At 41.9% G+C, this 22201-nt stretch overlaps 1 protein-coding gene across 1 annotated transcript; it reads left to right on the forward strand.

Annotated features, from left to right (window-relative positions):
- Positions 1-15661: 15661 nt before the first annotated feature.
- Positions 15662-20869, forward strand: LOC116760208 (keratin, type II cytoskeletal 6A-like). The gene is made up of 9 exons (XM_032644717.1): positions 15662-16231; positions 17188-17402; positions 17746-17806; positions 17951-18046; positions 18173-18337; positions 18824-18949; positions 19775-19995; positions 20215-20249; positions 20363-20869. The coding sequence occupies exons 1-9, from the start codon at positions 15662-15664 to the stop codon at positions 20596-20598; spliced, it is 1725 nt and encodes a 574-aa protein (XP_032500608.1). The 3' UTR covers positions 20599-20869.
- Positions 20870-22201: the final 1332 nt, after the last annotated feature.

Here is a 22201-nt window from a genome sequence, read left to right on the forward strand (position 1 = left end):
TTCCATAAGGCACAAAGAGAACAAAAGAGCAAGCCACAACCCAGGAAAATACATACTACAATGCTACATGATCCATCGATGGTTGAATCCATGGATGCAGAACTGCAAATACAGAGGGCCAACTGTAAAGTTACACACAAATTTTCAACTGCATGGGGGCCTGATACCCCTAACCCCTGCATCGTTCAAGGATCAACTGTATTGTAATATTCTAAACTGCTGCGGTTTTGTCAGAACCTAATCAACCTGGGGGAAGAGAATGCCTGACTCCAGCTTCCTCTAGCCAGCCTGTCCCACCTAAGGGGTGGAAAAAAAACCCTGAGAAGCACATGTGGAGTTCACAGCCCCGGGGCACAAGTTCAAAAAAAACCAGGACCTAATCACGGGACTACAGAATGCTTTCTTTCCCCCACAGTTTACCACCACATCACTAAAGGCCTATTTAAATAGCACAGTTTCTTTCACCCAGTACATCATGGTTGGCTTTCAACAAAAATTTACAAGGCATACTAAAAGGCAAAAAAAAAGAAAAGAAGTTTGAAGAGACACAACAAGCAAGCACAAGAACCAGACTCAGATATAGCAGGAACACTGGAATTATCAGACCAGGAATTTAAAATAACTATGACTAATATGCTAAAGGCACCAATAGGAAAAAAGACAGTATGCAAGAACAGATGGATAATGTTAGCAGAGAGATAGAAATTCTAAGAAAGAATAAAAATAAACACTAAAGATCAAAAACCCTATAACAGAAGTGATGAAAGCCTTTGATAGTTTCATTAGTAGATGAGGCATGGCTGAGGAAAGATTATCTGAACTTGAGGATATGTCAATAGAAACTTCCAAAATTGAAAAGCAAAGAGAAAAAAAACCAGATCAGAATATCCAAGAACTCTGGAATAACTATAAAAGGTATAACCCATGTGCTGTGCAGTGGGAATACCAGAAGAAGGAGAAAAAAAGACAGAAACAGAAATAATATTGGAGGCATTAATGACTGAAAATTTCTCCAAATTATTGTCAGACACCAAACTACAGATCCAAGTTCAGATAACACCAAGCAGGATAAGTGACAAAACAGAACCACAAAAAACAAGCAAACAAAAAGACACCTAGGCATATTCAAACTGCAAAAAAATCAAAGATAAAGAAAAATATCTTGAAAAAATATTTGAGGAAAAAACAGCTTACCTACAAAGGATACCTTTGATTTCTTCTCAGAAACCATGCAAGCAGGATGAGAGTGGAATGACATATTTAAAACATTGAAAGGAAATCAAAACACCAACCCAGAATTCTGTACTCTGTAAAACTATCATTCAAAACTGAAAGAGAGGGCTTCCCTGGTGGCGCAGTGGTTGAGAGTCTGCTTGCCGATGCAGGGGACACGGGTTCGTGCCCCAGTCCGGGAAGATCCCACATGCTGTGGAGCAGCTGGGCCTGTGAGCCATGGCTGCTGAGCCTGCGCATCCGGAACCTGTGCTCTGCAATGGGAGAGGCCACAACAGTGAGAGGTCTGCATACCAAAAACAAAAAACAAAACTACCAAAGGTAGATAAAAAGTGGAAAACAAAAATAAGAACAAGGGCAATGACTAGAAAACTGTAACAAAAATGGTATTGATTGAACTATGTTGATGATCACTTTACACAACAATGATCTAAGTATACCAATTAAAAGACAGATTAACAGAATGGGTCAAAACAAAAGACCCAGCTATAGGTTGTCTACAATAAACCCACTTATATAAAGACATATATAGGTTAAAAGTAAAGTGATGGAGAAAGATATACCATGTTAACACTAATTGAAATAAAGTTGGAGTAGTTGTATTAATTTCAGAAAGAGTAGACTTCAGAGCAAGGAAAATTATCAGGGATAAAGAGGGGCATTACCTAATGATAAAGGGATCAATACTCCAAGAAGATATAACAATCTTTAACATGTACATACCTATAACAGAGTACCAAAATACATCACACAAAAAGTGATAGAATGGTACAGAGAAATAGATGGCTACTATTATAATTGGAAACTTCAACCCTTCTCTATTAGTGATAGACAAATCTAGCAGACAGAAACTCAATAAGGACATAGTTGAACTCAACAGCATCATGAATTAACTGGATATAATTGACATCTATAGAATACTTCATCCAAAAATAGCAGAATACACATTCTTCTAAAGCTTACATGGAACACTCATCAGGGTAGAAAGAATGAAATCGTACAATCCATGTTCCCAGACCAAAAACAGAAATAAATCAGAAATGAATAACAGAAAGATAGCCAAAAAATCTTTTTAAAATGAGGAGACTAAACAACAAACTTCTAAATAACACATGAGTCAAAGAAGAAATCTCAGGAGAAATTTTAAACTATTTTGAACTAAATGAAAATTAAAGTATAACAACTTAATTTTGTGGGATGCAGCAAAAGCAGTGCTTAGAAAGAAATTTATAGCACTGAACGCATATATTAGAAAAAAAGAAAAGTCTAAAATCAATAATCCAAGTGTTCATCTTTGGAAACTAGAAAAAGAGGAACAAAATAAATCCAAAATAAGTAGAAGAAAAGAAATAATAAACAGAATTCAATGAAGTTAAAATAAGAAATTAATAGAAAAAAATTAATGAAACCCAAAACTGGTCCTTTGAAATGATCAATAAGATCAATAAGCCTCTAGCCTAGTTAACTAAGAAAAAAAAGAGAAAAAACACAAATTACTAATATCAAAACCAAGGAGTGGACATCACTATAGATCCCATGGACATTAAAGAAATAAAAAAGGAAAACTCTGAACAACTCTGTGTCCACGAAGTTGATAACCTGAACGAAATGGACCAATTCCTTGAGAGAGGCAATCTGCCAAAATTCACACAAGAAGAAACAGACCATCTCAATAAGCCTATATCTATCTAAAAATTGAATCAAGAATTAATAACCTTCCAAAACAAATAGCATCAGACTCAGATGGTTTCTGAGCCTGATGAAACTCAGAAAGTTTTTCACTGGTGAAAAACTTAAGGAAGAAATTGTACCAATTCTATACAATTTCTTCTGGAAGACAGAATCAGAGAAAATATTTTCTCATTCTACAAGGCCAGCATTGCCTTAATACCAAAATCAAAGACATTACAAGAAAAGAAAACTATAGCCCAATATCTCTCATGAACTTAGATGCAAAAATTCTCAATAAAATATCAGCAAATCAAATCTGACAATGTATAAAAAGATCAAGTAGGATTTATTCCAGGTATATGAAGCTGGTTCAGCATCCAGAAATCAATTAATATAATCCATCACATCAACAGACTATAGAAGAAAAATCACAAGATTATATCAATAGATGCAGAAAATGTATTTGACAGAATCCAACACCATTCATGATAACAACTCTCAGCAAGCTAGGAATAGAGGGGAACTTCCTCAACCTGACAAAAAAAATCTACAAACAACCTACAGCTAACATCATATTCAGTGGTGAGAAAATAGAAGCTTTCCCACTAAGATCAGGAACAGGGCAAAGATGTTCTCTCTCACCACTCCATTTCAGCATTGTACTGGAATTCCCAGTTAATGCATTAAGACAGGAAAAGGAAATAAAAGTGTACAGATTGGGAAGAAAGAATTAGACTATCTTTGTTCACAGATGACTTGATTGTTTATGTAGAAAATCCAAAAGAATTGATAAAAAATACTCCTAGAACTAATAAGCAATTACAGCAAGGTTTTAGGATACAAAGTTAATATATAAAAGTTGATTGCTTTGCTTATACCAGCAATGAACAAGTGGAATTTGAAATTAAAAACCCAACACTATTTACATTAGTATTCTCCAAAATGAAATATAATACTTAGATATAAATCTAACTAAATATGTAGAAGATCTATATGAGGAAAACACTAAAACTCTCATGAACAAAATCAAAGAACTAAATAAATAAAGGGCTATTATATGTTCATGGATAGAAGGACTCAATATTGTCAAGATGTCAGTTCTTCCCAAATTAATCTTTAGATTCAATGCAATCCCAATCAAAATTATAACAAGTTATTTGGTGGATATCAACAAACTGTTTCTAAAGTTTATATGAAGGCAAAAGAACCAGAATAACCAACACATTATTGAAGGACAACAAAGTTGGAGGATTGACACTACACAGTCTCAAGACTTACTATGTTATGGTAATCAAGAATAGACAAATAGGTCAATGGAACAGAATAGAGAGCCTAGAAGTAGACCCACACAACAATAGCCAACCGGTCTTTGACAAAGGGACAAAGGCAATACAATGGAGAAAAGATAATCTTTTTAAATAAATGGTGCTAGCACAACAGGACATCCACATACAATAAATTAATATAAACACAGACACCAAAAATTAACTCAAAATGCATCATAGACCTACATGTAAAATGCAAAACCGTAAAACTCCTAGAAGATAACATAGGAGAAAATCTAGATGACCTTAAGTCTGGTAATGACTTGGATACAACACCAAGAGCATGAGTCATGAAAGACATAATTAATAACTTGGACTTCATTAAAATTAAAAACTTCTGCTTTGCAAAAGACACTGTCAAAAAATGGTAAGTCAAGCCACAAACTGGGACAAGATATTGGGAAAAGACATATCCAATAAAAAGACTGTTATCTGAAATGTAAAGAGCTCTTAAAACTCAACAATAAGAAGACTAACAACCTAATTAGAAAATAGGCGAAATATCTTAACAGATACTTCACCAAATAAGATATACAGATGGTAAATAAGTGTATGAAAAAAATGCCTACATCATATTTTATTAGGGAAATGTAAGTTAAAACAATGAGACATCACTACACACCTACTAGAATGGTGAAAATCCAAAACTCTGAGAACACCAAATCCTGACAAGGATGTAGAACAACAATAACTCTCATTCATTGCTGGTGGAGTACAAAATGATACAGCAACGTAGGAGACAGTTTGGGCGTTTCTTATAAAACTAAGCATACTCTTACCATACACTCCAGCAATTGCACTCATTAGTATTTGTTCAAATGAGCTGAAATTTATGTCCACACAAAAACCTGTACACGAGTTTTACTAGGTCCCATTTGTTTATTTTTGGTTTTATTTCCATTACTCTAGGAGGTGGATAAAAAAGATCTTGCTGTGATTTATGTCAAAGAGTGTTCTTCCTATGTTTTCCTCTGAGAGTTTTATAGTGTCCAGTCTTACATTTAGGTCTCTAATCCACTTTGAGTTTATTTTTGTGTATGGTGTTAGGGAGTGTTCTAATTTCATTCTTTTACATGTAGCGGTCCAGTTTTCCCAGCACCACTAATTGAAGAGACTCTCTTTTCTCCATTGTATATCCTTGCCTCCTTTGTCATAGATTAGTTGACCATAGGTGCATAGGTCTATCTCTGGGCTCTCTATCCTGTTCCATTGATCTATATTTCTGTTTTTGTGCCAGTACCATGTTGTCTTGATTACTGTAGCTTTATAGTATAGTCTGAAGTCAGGGAGCCTGATTCCTCCAGCTCCATTTTCCCCCTCAAGACTGCTTTGGCTATTCGGGGTCTTTTGTGTCTCCATACAAATTTTAAGATTTTTTTGTTCTAGTTCTGTAAAAAATGCCACCGGTAATTTGATAGGGATTGCATTGAATCTGTAGATTGCTTTGGGTAGTATAGTCATATTCACAATATTGATTCTTCCAATCCAAGAACATGGTATATCTCTCCATCTATTTGTGTCATCTTTAATTTCTTTCATCAGTGTCTTATAGTTTTCTGCATACATGTCTTTTGTCTCCCTAGGTAGGTTTATTCCTAGGTATTTTATTCTTTTTGTTGCAATGGTAATGGGAGTGTTTCCTTAATTTCTCTTTCAGATTTTTCATCATTAGTGTATAGGAATGCAAGAGATTTATGTGCATTAATTTTGTATCCTGCAACTTTACCAAATTCATTGATCAGCTCTAGTAGTTTTCTGGTGGCATCTTTAGGATTCTCTCTATATAGTATCATGTAATCTGCAAACAGTGACAGTTTTACTTCTTTTCCAATTTGTATTCCATATATTTCTTTTTCTTCTCTGATTGCCATGGCTAGGACTTCCAAAACTATGTTGAATAATAGTGGTGAGAGTGGACATCCTTGTCTTGTTCCTGATCTTAGAGGAAATGCTTTCAGTTTTTCACCACTGAGAATGATGTTTGCTGTGGGTTTGTCATATATGGCCTTTATTATGTTGAGGTAGGTTCCCTCTATGCCCACTTTCTGGAGAGTTTTTTTTTATCATAAATGGTGTTGAATTTTGTCAAAAGCTTTTTCTGCATCTATTGAGATGATCATATGGTTTTTATTCTCCAATTTGTTAATATGGTGTACCACATTGATTGATTTGCGTATAATGAAGAATCCTTGCATCCCTAAGATAAACCACACTTGATCATGGTGTACGATCCTTTTAATGTGTTGTTGGATTCTGTTTGCCAGTATTTTGTTGAGGATTTTTGCATATATATTCATCAGTGATATTGGTCTGTAATTTTCTTTTTTTGTAGTATCTTTGTCTGGTTTTGGTATCAGGGTGAAGGTGGCCTCATAGAATGAGTTTGGAAGTGCTCCTTCCTCTGCAATTTTTTGGAAGAGTTTGAGAAGGATGGGTGTTAGCTCTTCTCTAAATGTTGGATAGAATTCACCTGTGAAGCCATCTGATCCTGGACTTTTGTTTGTTGGAAGATTTTAAATCACAGTTTCAATTTAATTACTTGTGATTGGTCTGTTCATATTTTCTATTTCTTCCTGGTTCAGTCTTAGAAGGCTATACCTTTCTAAGAATTTGTCCACTTCTTCCAGGTTGTCCATTTTATTGGCATAGAGTTGCTTGTAGTAGTCTCTTAGGATGCTTTGTATTTCTGCAGTGTCAGTTGTAATCTCTCCTTTTCATTTCTAACTTTATTGATTTGAGTCCTCTCCCTCTTTTTCTTGATGAGTTTGGCTAATGGTTTATCAATTTAGTTTATCTTCTTAAAGAACCAGCTTTCAGTTTTATTCATCTTTGCTATTGTTTTCTTTGTTTCTATTTCTTTTATTTCTGCTCTTATCTTTATGATTTCTTTCCTTCTGGTAACTTTGGGTTTTGTTTTTTCTTCTTTCTCTAGTTCCTTTAGGTGTAAGATTAGATTGTTTATTTGAGATTTTTCTTGTTTCTTGAGGTAGGCTTGTTTTGCTATAAAATTCCCTCTTAGAATGGCTTTTGCTGCATCCCATAGGTTTTGGATTGTCGTGTTTTCATTTTCATTTGTCTCTAGGTATTTTTTGATATCCTCTTTGATTTCTTCAGTGATCTCTTGGTTATTCAGTAACATACTGTTGAGCCTCCATGTGTTTGTGCTTTTTCATGTTTTTTCCCTGTAATTGATTTATAATCTCATAGTATTGAGACAAAAATAAACAAATGGGACCTAATGAAACTTAAAACCTTTTGCAAAGCAAAGGAAACTACAAACAAGATCAAAAGACAACCCTCAGAATGGGAGAAAATATTTGCAAATGAATCAATGGACAAAGGATTAATCTCCCAAATATATAAGTGGTTCATGTAGCTGAATATTAAAAAAAACAAGCAACCCAATCCAAAACTGAGCAGAAGACTTAAATAGACATTTCTCCAAAGAAGACATACAGATGGCCAAGAAACACATGAAACCTGCTCAATATCACTAATTATTAGAGAAATGCAAATCAAAACTACAATGAGGTATCACCTCACACCAGTTAGAATGGGCATCATCAGAAAATCTACAAACAACAAATGCTGGAGAGGGTGTGGAGAAAAGGGAACCCTCTTGCACTGTTGGTGGGAATGTAAATTGATACAGCCACTATAGAGAACAGTATGGGAGTTCCTTAGAAAACTAAAAATAGAATTACCATATGACCCAGCAAGCCCACTACTGGACATATACCCAGAGAAAACCATAATTCGAAAAGACACATGCACCCCAATATTCATTGCAGCACTATTAGGTCATGGAAGCAGCCTAAATGCCCATCGATAGACGTATGGATAAAGGAGATGTGGTACATATATACAATGGAATATTACTCAGCCATAGAAAGAAACAAAATTGGGTCATTTGTAGAGACGTGGATGAATCTAGAGACTGTCATACAGAGTGAAGTAAGTCAGAAAGAAGAACAAATATCGTATATTAACGCATATATGTGGAACCTAGAAAAATGGTACAGATGTACCAGTTTGCAGGACAGAAATTAAGACACAGATGTAGAGAACAAACGTATGGACACCAAGCGGGGAAAATGGCTTGGGGGGAGATGGCGGTGTGATGAATTGGAAGATTGGGATTGACATATATACACTGATGTGTATAAAATTGATAACGAATAAGAACATGCTGTATAAAAAAATAAATAAATAAACAAACAAAAAATCCCCAAAACCTGTACATGATGTTTATAGCAGTATAGATTCATCGACCGTAGAAACTGTACCACTCTGATGTGGGATGTTGATAGTGGGGAAGGGTATGTGTGTGAGGGGGCAGGGAGTATATGGGAACTCTTTACATCATGCTCAATTTTGTTGTGAACCTAAAACTGCTCTAAAAATTAAAGTCTAATGTTAAAAAATGATTCAACCATTTTAGAAAACTGATATACATTTACTCATCTGTGTGTGTATGTGTGTGCGTGAGAGAGAGAGAGAGAGAGAGAGAGAGAAGAATGGAATTTTCTATGGCTCTGGTTATATACACATAAGATGTGCCTGGCTGGGCTGGCTGTACATTTACTCTTGATGCAGCAGTTACATTCCTACATACTTATTTAAGGAAAATGAAGCATATGTCAACACAAAGACTCACAAGTATGCTCATAACTGTTTAATGGAAGGTAACCCCAAACTGGAAATATTTTAGGAACCCACGAGTCAGAATGGGTAAAGAAACTGTGGTTTATTCATACAATGGTACAGTACTCAGCCATAAAAAAGAATGAACTATCAATATTCACAACTAACTGGATGAATCTCAAAAATATTTTGCTGACTGAAAAAACTACACACACACAAATATATACATATTTATTTATAAATATGTAAGTAAATGCTGTGTGATTCCAGTTATATAAAATTCTAAAATAAATTAATTCAATGTGGAAAAATCAAAACAGTGATTGCTTTAGCCAGTGGGATTAAAGGGAAAGGGCACAGAGGAATTTTCTGGAGGAATGGAAGTGCTCTATGTCTTGATATTGTGTGGATACAGAAGTGAGCAAATTTGTCAAAATTAATTGAACACCACACTTAACATCTGTGCATTGCACTGTATACAAACTATACCTCAATAAACACAAAAATTTTTAAGAGAAAGAATATTTCATGTTTCAAGTTTCTAAAGTGGAAACGGGAAAGAAAAAAGTAAATCAGGAATGGAATCTAGATTAGCCAAATCAACTGTTTCTGCCACAGGGTCCAAACTTTTCTAGCCATCTTGAATGTTCTTCTGGGCCTATCGGAAAAATTCAAGCTATTTTCTGGAAGTGGCTGAGGGAAGGGCAGAGGAAAATCGGAAGGAAGCTAAACGTATCAGATCCAACCTGAGGTCTCCTTTGCAATGTTAGTTCCACAGACTTGTGCCAGAGTATCAATGATCTGTTACTAATTCCAACCCTAGGTTTAAAGTAAGATTATAAAGGATTAATAAATGGAAGTAGCCATTGAATGCCAAGAAATCTCAGAGGAGACAGTTGGAGGCATGTTTGCTCTCTAGGACATTCAGATGGTTTTGAGATGAATTTTTTGGGGGGTAGGAATTACTCCAAATCATCCTGAATTGGTGAGGAGAATTACCCAGTACATTCATAATTAACCAATATTTCCCCTTTACTGAAATAAAGGGAGTTTAACCAGAAGGCAGATGTAGGAAGACATCATCCCACAAGGTGTATCTTTTCTAATCACTCATGTTATTTAAGTCAGATACTTCGTGTATCTTATTAAAATGTTGGAGAATTTTCACCCAACTATACTTTTTTTTAATGACACAGTATAGAGAGGTGGACCCTGCAGAGGTGAGGAGGTGAAAACCAGAAGCTCAAAGAGGAGGCAGACATAAGAAGGGAGGCAAGGATGTGAGGGAGGCAGTGGAGAGAGAAAGAAACCAGTCCACTGGTAACTCTTCTTGGGCACTTCCTTGGTCTCCCCTGGAGCCCTGGCTTGGCTCTCTTCAACCTCTGTTCCTACCGAGAACTGAGGACATATGACGAAGGAGACTCTGGCCCCTTGTCCTCTTCCCCATGCTCTTTTTTGCTGCTCATCCCAGGCATGCTCCACACTAGCCCTGGGGTACAGCCTGTTTTTCCCCATCCTCACATCTTCTCTAAAACACTTCTCACCTCTTGCATCACTCTTGCTTCAGAGCATTAAAATGCCTCACTCACGAGATACCAATTGCTCCTCGTCCTCCAACTAGTTTCCCCACATCAATTAGGAAAGCCAAAGGTTGTCCCCTTCATCCAAATATGCCTTCAGTCCCAGCCCAATGATGCACTTATCAGCGACTTATACTTTCAAGTGCACCTACCTACCCAATACCAGTGTGTACAAAAAGAAATGAACATTTCCAAACGTGTATTACTCAGTAACTAGTTTTTATAAGAAGAGGTACCAAAATCAGTTGAAGGGAAAAATAAGAGGTTTTTTTTTGCTATAACTGTACAAACACTCAATTTTTGTCCCTCAAGGTACATGACATGCTTCAATTCTGTAGGCTAAAAATTGCACCAATTCATCCCAGACCCTTTGTTGAATATTACTTTTGATAGTTGAAATGGCAGCCACAATGTTTCCCTTCATCTCCTCCAGGCTATGAGGAAGACGTGGGACAAACACAAGGTTCTTGACTTATATCCCCTAGAAGTCACATGGAGTGACATCTGGGGACTTCGGACTGTAGTTCCAGAGGTCAATACTTTGAACCGAGCATCTCACTGAGCCCCGTGGAAGGTGTTCTTTCCATGACCTCTGGACCCCACAATCGACTTAAGGTAGAGCCCCATCCTGCTGGAAGACAGAGCTGTCAGAAACTACCTGCAGCTGTGAATAAAGCCACGCAGGTATCATATCCAGATATGCGACCCCATCACTGTGCTCTCTGCCAAAAATGGGTGGACTCTGTGTGTGAAAATTGAGAAATACAAGGGAAGCTCTACTGTTTAGTGCATACTACATGTTTATATACAGCATGGTTACTAAGTAATACAATTTTGAAAGTTTCAATACTTTCTGAACCACTCTGTATATCATAGAAGGCTGCACTTTCCACTCCAATTTTTGGGGCTGAGACAGGCTGGGACCTGGGTCCTGAGACCCTTTGCTGCAGTGCTTGCACCTGGGCAAACATCTCCTTGAACAACAAAATACAAAGAAACTTATAAGGGACTAAAAAAAACTGTATATGTGCAGTTGGGGCAAATTATGGACAACAAGATACAAAAAGACCAAACAAACCCAACTGCCACTTCTGAAGAGCTGGGAGCAAAAGCAGGGTACTGCGCATGCCCCCTGCACACACCACCGCCAAAGGGGTGGCCAAATCACCTAAGCCACCCCTCCAGCCCGACCCCTGGGCACACCCCTACCCTCACCTTATATAAGGAACAAGCTCGCTCCTGAGCTAGCAAGGAAATATGTTACTTGTTCTCACTCCCCGCTGCTGCAGTAAGGGTCCCATTAAAGCCTTGCCTGAATTTCTTGTCTGACCTCTGATCAATTTCTATTGATTAAGGAGGCTAAGAACCCTGGTCGGTGACAGTGCTACTGTCTCCATCCTTTACATGTGTGGTTGCAGGTGTTTCTCCTTCAATGGGTGCTCCCCAGGGACAAGACTGGGTCTGTGGGATTCCCTCTGAACAGCGTCATCCTGCTCTGGGGCTTGCAGGGTTAGGCACTTAGTCTTAAGCTTTTGATGGAATGTGACAATGGCCTATTCCTCATTCTCATCTGCCAGCTCCATCCAGGGAGACAGAAAGACAAGGCAAATCCTCTTGAGGCAGACTTTCCATGGGCTCAGCCTTCAGGGGATCCCTCCTGCCTTCCTCCATGCTGGGAAAAATGCAAGGAGTGTGGTTTAATCCTTGGGCCCTAGAACAAAGGCCTTCCTCATTCCATTGCCATGAGAGACAACACCAGCCTAGATGGAGCCTCTCCCAGCAGAGAGTAGAGGCTGGGTTCAGCAGCCTGCTGAGGAGGAGGCTGGCTGTTGCTGGAGTTACTCATGCAGCTTTGCTTCAGTTTCTCTCACATAGTTGCCTGGCTTATCATTCTTTGTTTTAATCTTATTATGAAGCTCTGGCTTCCCCACTTTTCTCCTCTGGGAAAATATAACTCCCCTGTGCTCCACCATAGGACATGATTCAGGATCACTGGGAAGATTTCATCTGAGAAGTCAATTCTCTAACCATCCAGTGGGTTCCCACTGCCTATGAACATAACCCTCTCCTGGGCACTAAAACAGGGGAAGAGGGCAGAGTACTGCATTCTAGAGGAGGGTAGAAGTACAGCTTAGTCCAGGGAGGCAGTCTAAAAATGGGTTAGGGAACACGGCACACTTCCCACACCCAGACAAAGAAAGATAGAGAAAATCAAGGGCAAATGAACCACTTGCCCTTGACCTTTTAAGGGTAGTGGGACTTGAAAAGAGTGGACAGAAATGGATCAGCCACAGGGTCCCATCTCCCTGACTCCCCCTCCACTCTCTCAGGAGCCCTCATCATCTCTCATGAGCCCTCTCAGTGGACATGACTCAGTGTCAGGGTCCCTGGAATTGGTTCCTAGAACAGCATTCCCTGGCAGGTGGTGATGGGGAATATTGGGGGGGAAAAAGTATATATATATATATGAATGACTTATAGGAGAAATACTTGTGTCGGGAAATGAAACAAACATGATACTTTACATTGCTGGTGCTATCTGGTACACATGCCAAATTTCACGTTGGATAATATGTTGAAGTGAAATCATCCTCTGATAGGCTAGTTCCTGCTGCAATTGAATTACATACATCATTGGAGGATGAGTCTGCTCCCACCCTGGAAAAGATATACAATTAGTACTAAAAGAGGAAGTGATCTGATCACCTGTGCTGTTTGACAGAAGCCTGTCCCCGTGTGCACAGCCCAGAGGACAGATAAGCACCCGGAAGAGGGTTACAGCAGAGAACCTGACTCCACAAGAGGGAGAGGGCAGCCTGCCAGGCTCTCTCCTAGGACTTGGATGCTGCCTTCCTCTGACCACCGCTCCCTTCCAGCCCCTTGAGCAAGGAGCTACTGCTGGAGAAAAGCTCTTCCCTGCCTGCTGTTCTGAGTGCCAGCAAGCTTTCAAATCACACTTCTGATCTCGTGCCTCTGCATGGCCTCCAGGAGCAAGGACAAACTTCTACCTGTGGCTTCTGGTCTTACTAATGTGGCACAGACCTGCAACATTGGTCGCATTTTCTCCCTACCCCTCCCAGACACATACAGGTTGTCCCTGTGTTCTGTTCTTGAAGCTTCTTGTGGGTCCCTGAACACACCAAGCTTCTTCATACTTCCATTATAATGATGATATTAGCTCATCTTCATTGAGAACTTATGCGCAGACACAGTGCTAAGACTTTTACGTGAATTATTTCACGTAATCCTCACATCACTGTGAGATAGGTACTATTTTCATCCCCCAGTTTACAGCTCTAAAAATGAGTAATTTGCATAAAGACCATGGGAGCCTGTGAGCCTGAGCACTCTGTCTCCAGAGCCCTTGCTCTTAACCAGGGGTTGGCACATTTTTCTTTAAAGGGCCATCTAATAAATTTTTTAAGCTTTGCCAGTCATACACTCTTCTGTTGCAACCATTACTCAACTTTGCCATTGCAATGTGAAAGCAGACACAGACATGGGACATTGACATAGACACAGGACATTGGACAAATGCATGTTGCTCCAACTTGACTTGCTAACCCTTCCTCCCCTCCTGGCCTCATCAATGCCAAGTCTAAAGAATCTATCCCAAGAGAGTAGCTCAGAGCACCATGCCATGGAAAGGAAAGCTTCTTTCTCAGAATTGAGTGGAATCACATTTCTTGGTAAAGCATTATGCAACCAGGGTGGAGGAAGGGGAGCTGCTTCCATTGCCTTGAGAAGGTACCTCTTTCCTGCCAGATGCTGAGTTAGCACTCCTTTGGGTAGGGAATGCCCTGCTCTCCTGGATGCTGTGCCTCCATAACACTGGAGAGATTGAATTGCTTATAAAATAGTAACAAGAGCTTTTCTCAGGCTAATCTCAATAGGGGAGTTTGTCTTTTCTCCCTTGGTTGTCAATTAACCAGATATTCTCATAAATCACCATGCCTACAATTGCTCTCAATATTCCTCTTAGTACTTAATGTATGGACTAAGAAATGAATCTCTTTCCCCATAAACCAAACACCATGCTCACTTGACAGCCTTCCCACCCTCTAAGAATGTGTCTGGGGATTTGAGATTTCAAGCACTGAGATTAGAAATATAAATTTGGAATTTACTTGTGACATCATCACACTTATAAAGGCACATTTTTATGATCCACTGCTTCTATATGCCCCTCAACTTTCTGTGCACACCACATTAAGATATATAATTCTTGATTCTTAAGAAAAGTCAGAATCTATGGGCATCAAAATGCAGTGAATTCCCTTAATGATTTTGGTCCTACCCATTTTAGTTTCTTTAAATTAAGCTCTAAGTTAACATTCCAAAAAACCAAAGAAAAAGGTGTCTATGAATTTCATTTGGTTAAAAAAAATGTACAGGGTCATCAGCTCAATGGGAAAACAAACACTAGGGAGGGAGGTGCAGGCATGGGTAGAAATCACAAGAAGTCAGATCTCTGGGCAGGGTGGGCTTGGGAGATCTCTTATCCTATTTTGAAACTGCCAATTCCACACAGGATAGAGATGCTCTTATGCTGTAAAAACTCAGCTCCTTTGTCCCTCTTGCCCTTCAAAGGAGGGTCATGTCCCGAAAGTAGCCCCCATTCCCAGGCCAGGCCACCAGAAAAGCATCCAGGAGCTCCAGAAGGACAGGTGCAAACATGGCGGAAAAACACCACAAGCCACTTCTTGCTCAGGCCACAGGGCAAATGCCTATTAGCTCTCAGAGGCAGTCCAACCTGATGGGAAGGGTGGTGCTGGTGGAAGAGAAAAACTGTGTGGGAAAGGGGCAAACAGAACAGTGTCTGAGTAAGCAGAAGGAGGGGACAATTATCACAGATCAACTCCTTGTCTCCTTTGTTTGAGAACATGACTTACTCATGACTTCAGTGAATTTACATCCAGACTTATTGTGTTGTGATCAAGTCAAGGCTAGAAGCCAGGAGAATTTCTCCACGAGTAAAGGATGCAAAAGAAGCAACATTCATACTTCATACCTTCATAGTGCCTGGGGGTGACCTCACTATTTGTAAAGCACAGCCTCCCCAACCTGCAGGCTCACCTTCCAGCACTGAGCCCAGCCCATTTTCCCCATATATAAGCCACTGCTGGGAACCTCGTCTCACCGATCTGCTCCTCTCAGCTCTACCCTCCACCTCTCACGCCCTCCTCAGCCTCTTCGACTTCAGGAAGCATGACTTCCAAATCCACCGTGAGAAGCCAAAGCAGCAGCCGCCGTGTCTTCAGTGCTGGCTCAGCCAGAGTCCCTGCGGTCAACCGCTCTGGCTTCAGCAGCATGTCCGTGTGCCGCTCCAGGGGCAGTGGAGGCTTCCCTGGAGTAGGTGGAGGAGCTACTTTTGGCAGCCGCAGCCTCTATGGCATCGGGGGCCCCAAGAGGATCTCCCTCGGAGGGGGCAGCTGTGCCCTCGGTGGCGGATATGACGGCAGAGCTGGAGGCGGCCTTGGCTTTGGAGGTGGAGCCGGGAGTGGATTTGGTTTCTGCGGTGGAGCTGGTGGTGGCTTTGGGCTCGGTGGTGGAGCTGGCGGTGGTTTTGGGCTTGGTGGTGGAGCTGGCTTTGGTGGTGGCTATGGGGGCTCTGGCTTCTCTCTATGCCCCCCTGGAGGCATCCAAGAGGTCACCATCAACCAGAGTCTCCTGACTCCCCTCAACCTGCAAATCGACCCCACCATCCAGCGAGTCAAGACTGAGGAGCGGGAGCAGATCAAGACCCTCAACAACAGGTTCGCCTCCTTCATCGACAAGGTGAGCCGGGAGCACCTGCCCTCCACTGGGATTTCAGAGTCCCCAGTCGAGAGACGCAACCAATGTCCTACCAGGGGGAGCCTCGGGAGAGAGGGAGGAGGGGACTCGGGCTAGCTCTCCACTGGGATGCAGGACAGGCTCCATGTGGGCCACAGGTAGAAGGTGATAAAAATCATTTACAACTACTGATCCCTTAAATGTCTTCATTCCTGTCTGGGAAGCATTCTCCACTCTTGATAACCCTCAAGCAAAGGAAAGGAACTGAGAGAATGGAACGACTTAGCTTGATCTTCTTAAGGGTCTAAGAAATTAAAAAGGGAATTACAGTGGAAATAACACTTGAGCCTTAGCTGGGGTGGCGGCGGGGAAGGAAAGAAGATAAAAAACCAAAGGAAATTACAGGAAAAAAAGACTCAGAAACATGTGTATGTGCATAGAAATACGTAACTTGTAAAACCAGATCATGAGCATTAAGGGAGCTTGTTTTAGAGGGACTCATACACTAGATGGGAAAGAAGATTAAATCCAATCATCAATAGGGTTGGAATTTAACCATTAGATTCTAAACATTTGACATCCCTTTAACTGAGATACACTCTATAAAATAACTCTGTGCGATATACGAGAGAAATACTATTTTAAAGTACATTCATGACTGTGCTTATCAAGAGGAAGAAAAGAAATGTTGAAAGTCACTGAGTGACAGACCCTGTAATTGAGAAGAGAGACTATCTGATAGCTCCCTGGGGAAACTTGGCCAGTGAGATCTGTGTGGTGTGGAGGAAAACAGTCAGGGGAGCAGAACTGTCAGCCTGAGCCTCTGTACATGCTCTGGAGTAGCCCAGCACCATGGGGACCATCAGATCTGCTTGGGGACAGTCAACTCACCTCTCTTCCTTCCTTCCTTCCCTCCTTCTTTCCTTTGTTGGACAAATAACCATCTTGTCTTTCTCCAGGTCCGATTCCTGGAGCAGCAGAACAAGGTCCTGGAAACCAAGTGGGCCCTGCTGCAGGAGCAGGGCACAAAGACCGTGAGGCAGAGCCTGGAGCCTTTGTTCGAGCAGTACATCAACAATCTCAGGAGACAGCTGGACTGCCTTGGCTCAGAGAGAAGCCGCCTGGACTCAGAGCTCAGCGGGATGCAGGACACGGTAGAGGACTTCAAGAAGAAGTGAGTTACAGGAGAGAAAAGGGCTCAGTTTCCTGAAGCCCATGCTTCAAGTCTATTAGATGACCAGGTCCAAATGAGGGCATGGTTCTTAGTAAAACGTGTCCATGGAAATGAAACCACAATTCTTGCCTAAACACAAACCCCGAAGAACAAAAGGGCCATACAGGTGGATGGGGAGAGTAAAGATGTAAACAATTTAGGGACCACAGAATTCATCTTTTAGGCTTACTGGCAGGAAAGCTCCATTTGGATATATCCATTGTGGGAAGTTGGGATCCCAGGCTGCCTTTTCTGTATCATCTTCACCACTGACTCAATTAGGTTTTACCCTTTCTAATTCCAGATATGAAGATGAAATCAACAAGCGCATGTCAGCAGAGAATGAATTTGTGAATCTAAAGAAGGTGAGATGAGTAAGATCAGGGGTTCATGTTTCTTTGCCGAAGGAGAGGACTCTCAGAAAAGAATAATCAGCGAGACTAAAGGAGGAGCAGACTGGGAAGGAGGGCTTGGCTCATCTGATCCCAAGTTTTTGGCTTCTTCCCTAGGATGTGGATGTTGCTTACATGAATAAGGTTGATCTACAAGCCAAGGCAGATGCTCTCATAGATGAGATCAACTTCCTCAGAGCCCTCTATGAAGCAGTAAGCATCTTTCTACACTCTGTTTTATTGACTCTAAAGAGATTTGCAAAGGATGGAAAATCTTAGGCTTGGGTAACTCTGTAAATGTCATGGGAAAAGAGGATCTGACGATCTCATGTTCTGCAGGAACTGGCTCAGGTGCAAACCCACGTCTCAGATACTTCTGTCGTCCTCTCCATGGACAACAACCGCACCCTGGACCTGGACAGCATCATCGCTGAAGTCAAAGCCCAATATGAAGAGATCGCTCGCAGGAGCCGGGAGGAGGCTGAGTCCTGGTACAAGTGCAAGGTGAGCGGTGAGGGGGAAGCTGTTGAAGAATCCCTGTACCGCCCCCTTGAAGACCAGCAAGGCTTCCCGAGACTTCACTCGGGAAATCTACGTCTAGGAAGCAGGGGTCCTCTCAAAGAATGTGTACCCTGAACCAACAGAGTAGATCTTTACATTATTTATATCCAAGGTTCTTTGACTAGTAAGTCAAAGAACCTAAATGTAGGACAAAAGCTACCATAGATAAAGGCCAAGGGATCTTTGCTTTAGCTTCACCCTTATGCTGGTTCTCAGAAACAGTACAGAGGATGTTCTGGTCCTGAAGAGAACCAGGCAGTCAGTGGTTCTACCAAGGGTGGTGTGTGATGGGTGTACAGTGTCCATGACCTTGTAACACCAATTTTCTATAAACGCCTTGTGGAGAAACCATTAGTTTCGATTTGTGAAAACCTTGATTAGTGTCCTGTGAAGCCCATGAACACCATCCTCTCTCCCTCTGGTTTACAGTACGAGGAGCTGCAGAATTCGGCGTGCAGATATGGGGACGACCTGTGCAACACCAAACAGGAGATCTCTGAGATCAAACGCATGATCCAGAGGCTGAGATCTGAGATCGACCACGTCAAGAAGCAGGTATGGTGGGGACCATGGAAGAGAAAAGCATCCTTTCCTTCCTAGACCACCAGGGATCATCAACCACCATGTAGGGAATTCCTGGGCACTGAGGGAACAGCAGGGAGGGGAGGACATGTACTTCCTCCCTTAGTGAGTTCCCACAGTTTAGAGAGATGGATCCCAACCCAAGAGCAGGAAACAAATGCATGACAGGACCAATCCCGACAGGTCGACAGTACAAAGGTACAGTCTTGAGGCACTGAAGTGAGATTCGATAAGAGGAATGATTGATTTGGGAATGCAAGACACAAGTTGGCAAAGAAAAGGTCAGGCCAGAAAGTGTGAGGTAGAGTGCTGCAAATATGCTCAGATTTGATGTGAAAAAGAAGCTGAGAAAAGACACAGGACAAATGAGGGTTTTCCAAAAATGTGAAGTGGAAGGAAGTCAAGGTCACAACAGTTTAAAGTGAAATCATCTCCTCACTGTGGGTGTCTGTGGTTTTGTGTGAGTTAGTGTCCACCCACATGCACTTACCCAAACTGTCAATATTCAGAAGAAGCCAGTGGCTCCATTTCTTCCAATGTCCCCTGGTCTTGGGTCTGCTGTAGTATCTTCCAGCAGTCACCACCTCCATCTTCATTAGGGTGGTTAACACAGAGGCGCATAGGGAGCTCCTAGCCTAGTTCAGGTTTGCAGAATGAAAAAAGACTGGACAGAAAGAATCAAACCTCCTTTTCCATGGAATCTGGGCTCTAGAGCTCTTCCTCCCTGGGAAAGAAGAACCATGGCTCATCTCCTCAGGAGTCCAGATTGCAGGTTCATCGGCCCATCTTCCCCTCTAGTGCACCAACCTGCAATCCGCCATCGCCGATGCAGAGCAGCGTGGGGAGTTGGCCCTCAGGGATGCCAAGAACAAGCTGGCCGAGCTGGAGAATGCCCTGCAGAAGGCCAAGCAGGACATGGCGCAGCTACTGAAGGACTACCAGGAGCTCATGAATGTCAAGCTGGCCCTGGACGTGGAGATCGCCACCTACAGGAAGCTGCTGGAGGGCGAGGAGTGCAGGTGAGTAACTCACACAACCTCCTCAAACATCTGGGTCCATCTCCAAGGTGTCCAGCCAGTGAGCACCACTGGAAGGCACTCTAGTCGTGGCCATAATGCCACTCCCAGAAAACCACGTAGAAGGCACGTTCCCCATGGGCTCTCCTCACGCCAAAGCTTCCCACGCTGGTCCAGTTCTGGCTCTGAGGTCTTATAATGGCTGTGTCTCCTCTCTCCTAGGCTGTATGGGGAAGGCGTTGGACAAGTCAACATCTGTAAGTACCTTCACTTGCCTCTCTCCCTTGCCCTTGTGCTCTTCTGACTGGACTCTGTGTGGCAGAGTGAGCTCACCATGTCTTCTCATGGCCTTGTCTCCTTGCCTCTCCAGCCGTGGTACAGTCCACCACCTCCAGTGGCTATGGCAGTGCCGGCGGTGTCAGCAGCGGCTACGGCATGGGCGGAGGCAGTGGCTACTCTTACGGCAGTGGTCAGAGCATTGGAGGTGGCTTCAGTTCCGGCAGTGGCAGAGCCATAAGTGGTGGCCTCAGCTCCTCCGGGGGCAGCAGTTCCACCGTCAAATTCACCACCACCTCCTCCTCCGGCAGGAAGAGCTACAAGTCTTGAACGCCTGCCACGGGCTCGTGGTCCCACAGCGTCTCAGGCTCCCTCTCCGGCTTCACTGCCCTTTCCTCCAGTTGCTTCCTCTCTCCTGCTTCTTTCTTCTCTTACTCCTTGAGTTAGAACTGAAGTTGCTGAGTGCCCTTGTGTCCTCTCTGCCACACCTGCTGCATCTGAGCTTCCATTGCTCACCATCGGAAGGTCCCTGTCTGGGTCCTACTCCAGAACAGGACAATCCCCCTAGCTTTCCACTGGCCCAGTATGTCCCATCTCACAGGTGTTGTGTTCCTCCCTTGCAGTGATCATGAAAGCACAAGTGACTAGTTCTATGATGTACAGGGGTCTGTATCCCTGTGATGCTTCCTCTGCTCTTTGCTCACTTGTATTGCTAAATAAAGCAGATTTATACTATAATGCCTGGTTTCATATTGCCTTGCTTTGTTACCAATGGTTCTTGCGGTCTTCATCGGGCAAATGCCTTTTCAGGAATGAAGCATACTCCCAATCCACAACACCCCCCTCCTTTAGAGAATTTGACAAACAGCAACTTAGCATCTGGTTGCTCAGGAGTCCTCCAAGAAGAGTTTGGCAATTGAAGAGGAAGGGATCAGGTCCATCATCATAGTAAAGTCTGTTTTCACTGCCCTTACCAGGTGCCAGCAGATAAGTTTCTCTGACTTGGTCTCTAACTGTCTACCTCCTCCTGCCCCAGTGGATACCCATACTCCCCAGAGAATCATATTACAGTCCAAGTAGATCAGGACATTGACTAGAGAGTAAGATATTTAATTTATACTTAGAAATGCCTCATGACCAAGAAACTTGCCTGACAACATGTATCAGGAGTAATCTAAATGTACATACTTCTGAAATGAAATTATGCTTCTAGCAATGTGTCCTGAGGAAACAGTACAAATGCAGGAAGCTGTACTTCATGGTTGTCAATCCCAATAATCCTTTCGACAGGGAAAAATTGGAAACACTGGGCAAATTCAGGATCCAAAGACTCAGACGCAAAGCACAGGTGTTGATTTTTTGAAGTGTGGAGTCAAAATAAGAATAGAAATGCCTTCTTCCTTACCACATAATCCTCTCACAGAGACTCAAAGAAGTAGGGTCCTTGCAGCTCCAAAGAGATAGCCCTGCATCCTCTCTCAGCTGTGCCCTGGCTTCCTTTGACTTTTACAAATGGGTAACGGAAATCTCAGGATACAGTGCAAGGTTGGTCTGTCAACATTTTCCTGAGGGCCAGTCACTTTTTCCAGTCTCTGTTCTGTCCATGTCCCTAATCCCAGGCTTTTTCTCTGGAGAATTCTGCCTTATTCCACTAGGAATGAAAGTTCCCTTGTTAGGAGTCAAGGAGAAATGACTGATTCTACAAATGGGGTGGAATATATACATAAGATGATCCTGCAGCATCTTTCAGTGCCAAGAAGTAAAGAAATAATCAAAAAGACTCCGTAAGAGCTCCTAATAGACAAATTGGAACAACTTGAGCCATAAATAAATAGATAGACAAATAAATAATGTACTGGATTATAACCCAAATTATGAAATAATTATTCATGGTCCCCACTGATGTGAATAAGTGACTAAATTGATTAATAAG

The sequence above is a fragment of the Phocoena sinus genome, chromosome 10 (genome assembly GCF_008692025.1).
Source record: "Phocoena sinus isolate mPhoSin1 chromosome 10, mPhoSin1.pri, whole genome shotgun sequence".
NCBI classification, from domain to species: domain Eukaryota; kingdom Metazoa; phylum Chordata; class Mammalia; order Artiodactyla; family Phocoenidae; genus Phocoena; species Phocoena sinus.

What these genes read in the sequence shown, in the direction of transcription:
- LOC116760208 (XM_032644717.1), top strand. Translation starts at nt 15,662, where the DNA reads ATGACTTCCAAATCCACCGTGAGAAGCCAAAGCAGCAGCCGCCGTGTC. An exon ending in GTAGAGGACTTCAAGAAGAA is followed by an intron (nt 17,403 to 17,745) that starts GTGAGTTACAGG and finishes TTCTAATTCCAG; the next exon opens with ATATGAAGATGAAATCAACA. An exon ending in AGTCCTGGTACAAGTGCAAG is followed by an intron (nt 18,338 to 18,823) that starts GTGAGCGGTGAG and finishes TCTGGTTTACAG; the next exon opens with TACGAGGAGCTGCAGAATTC.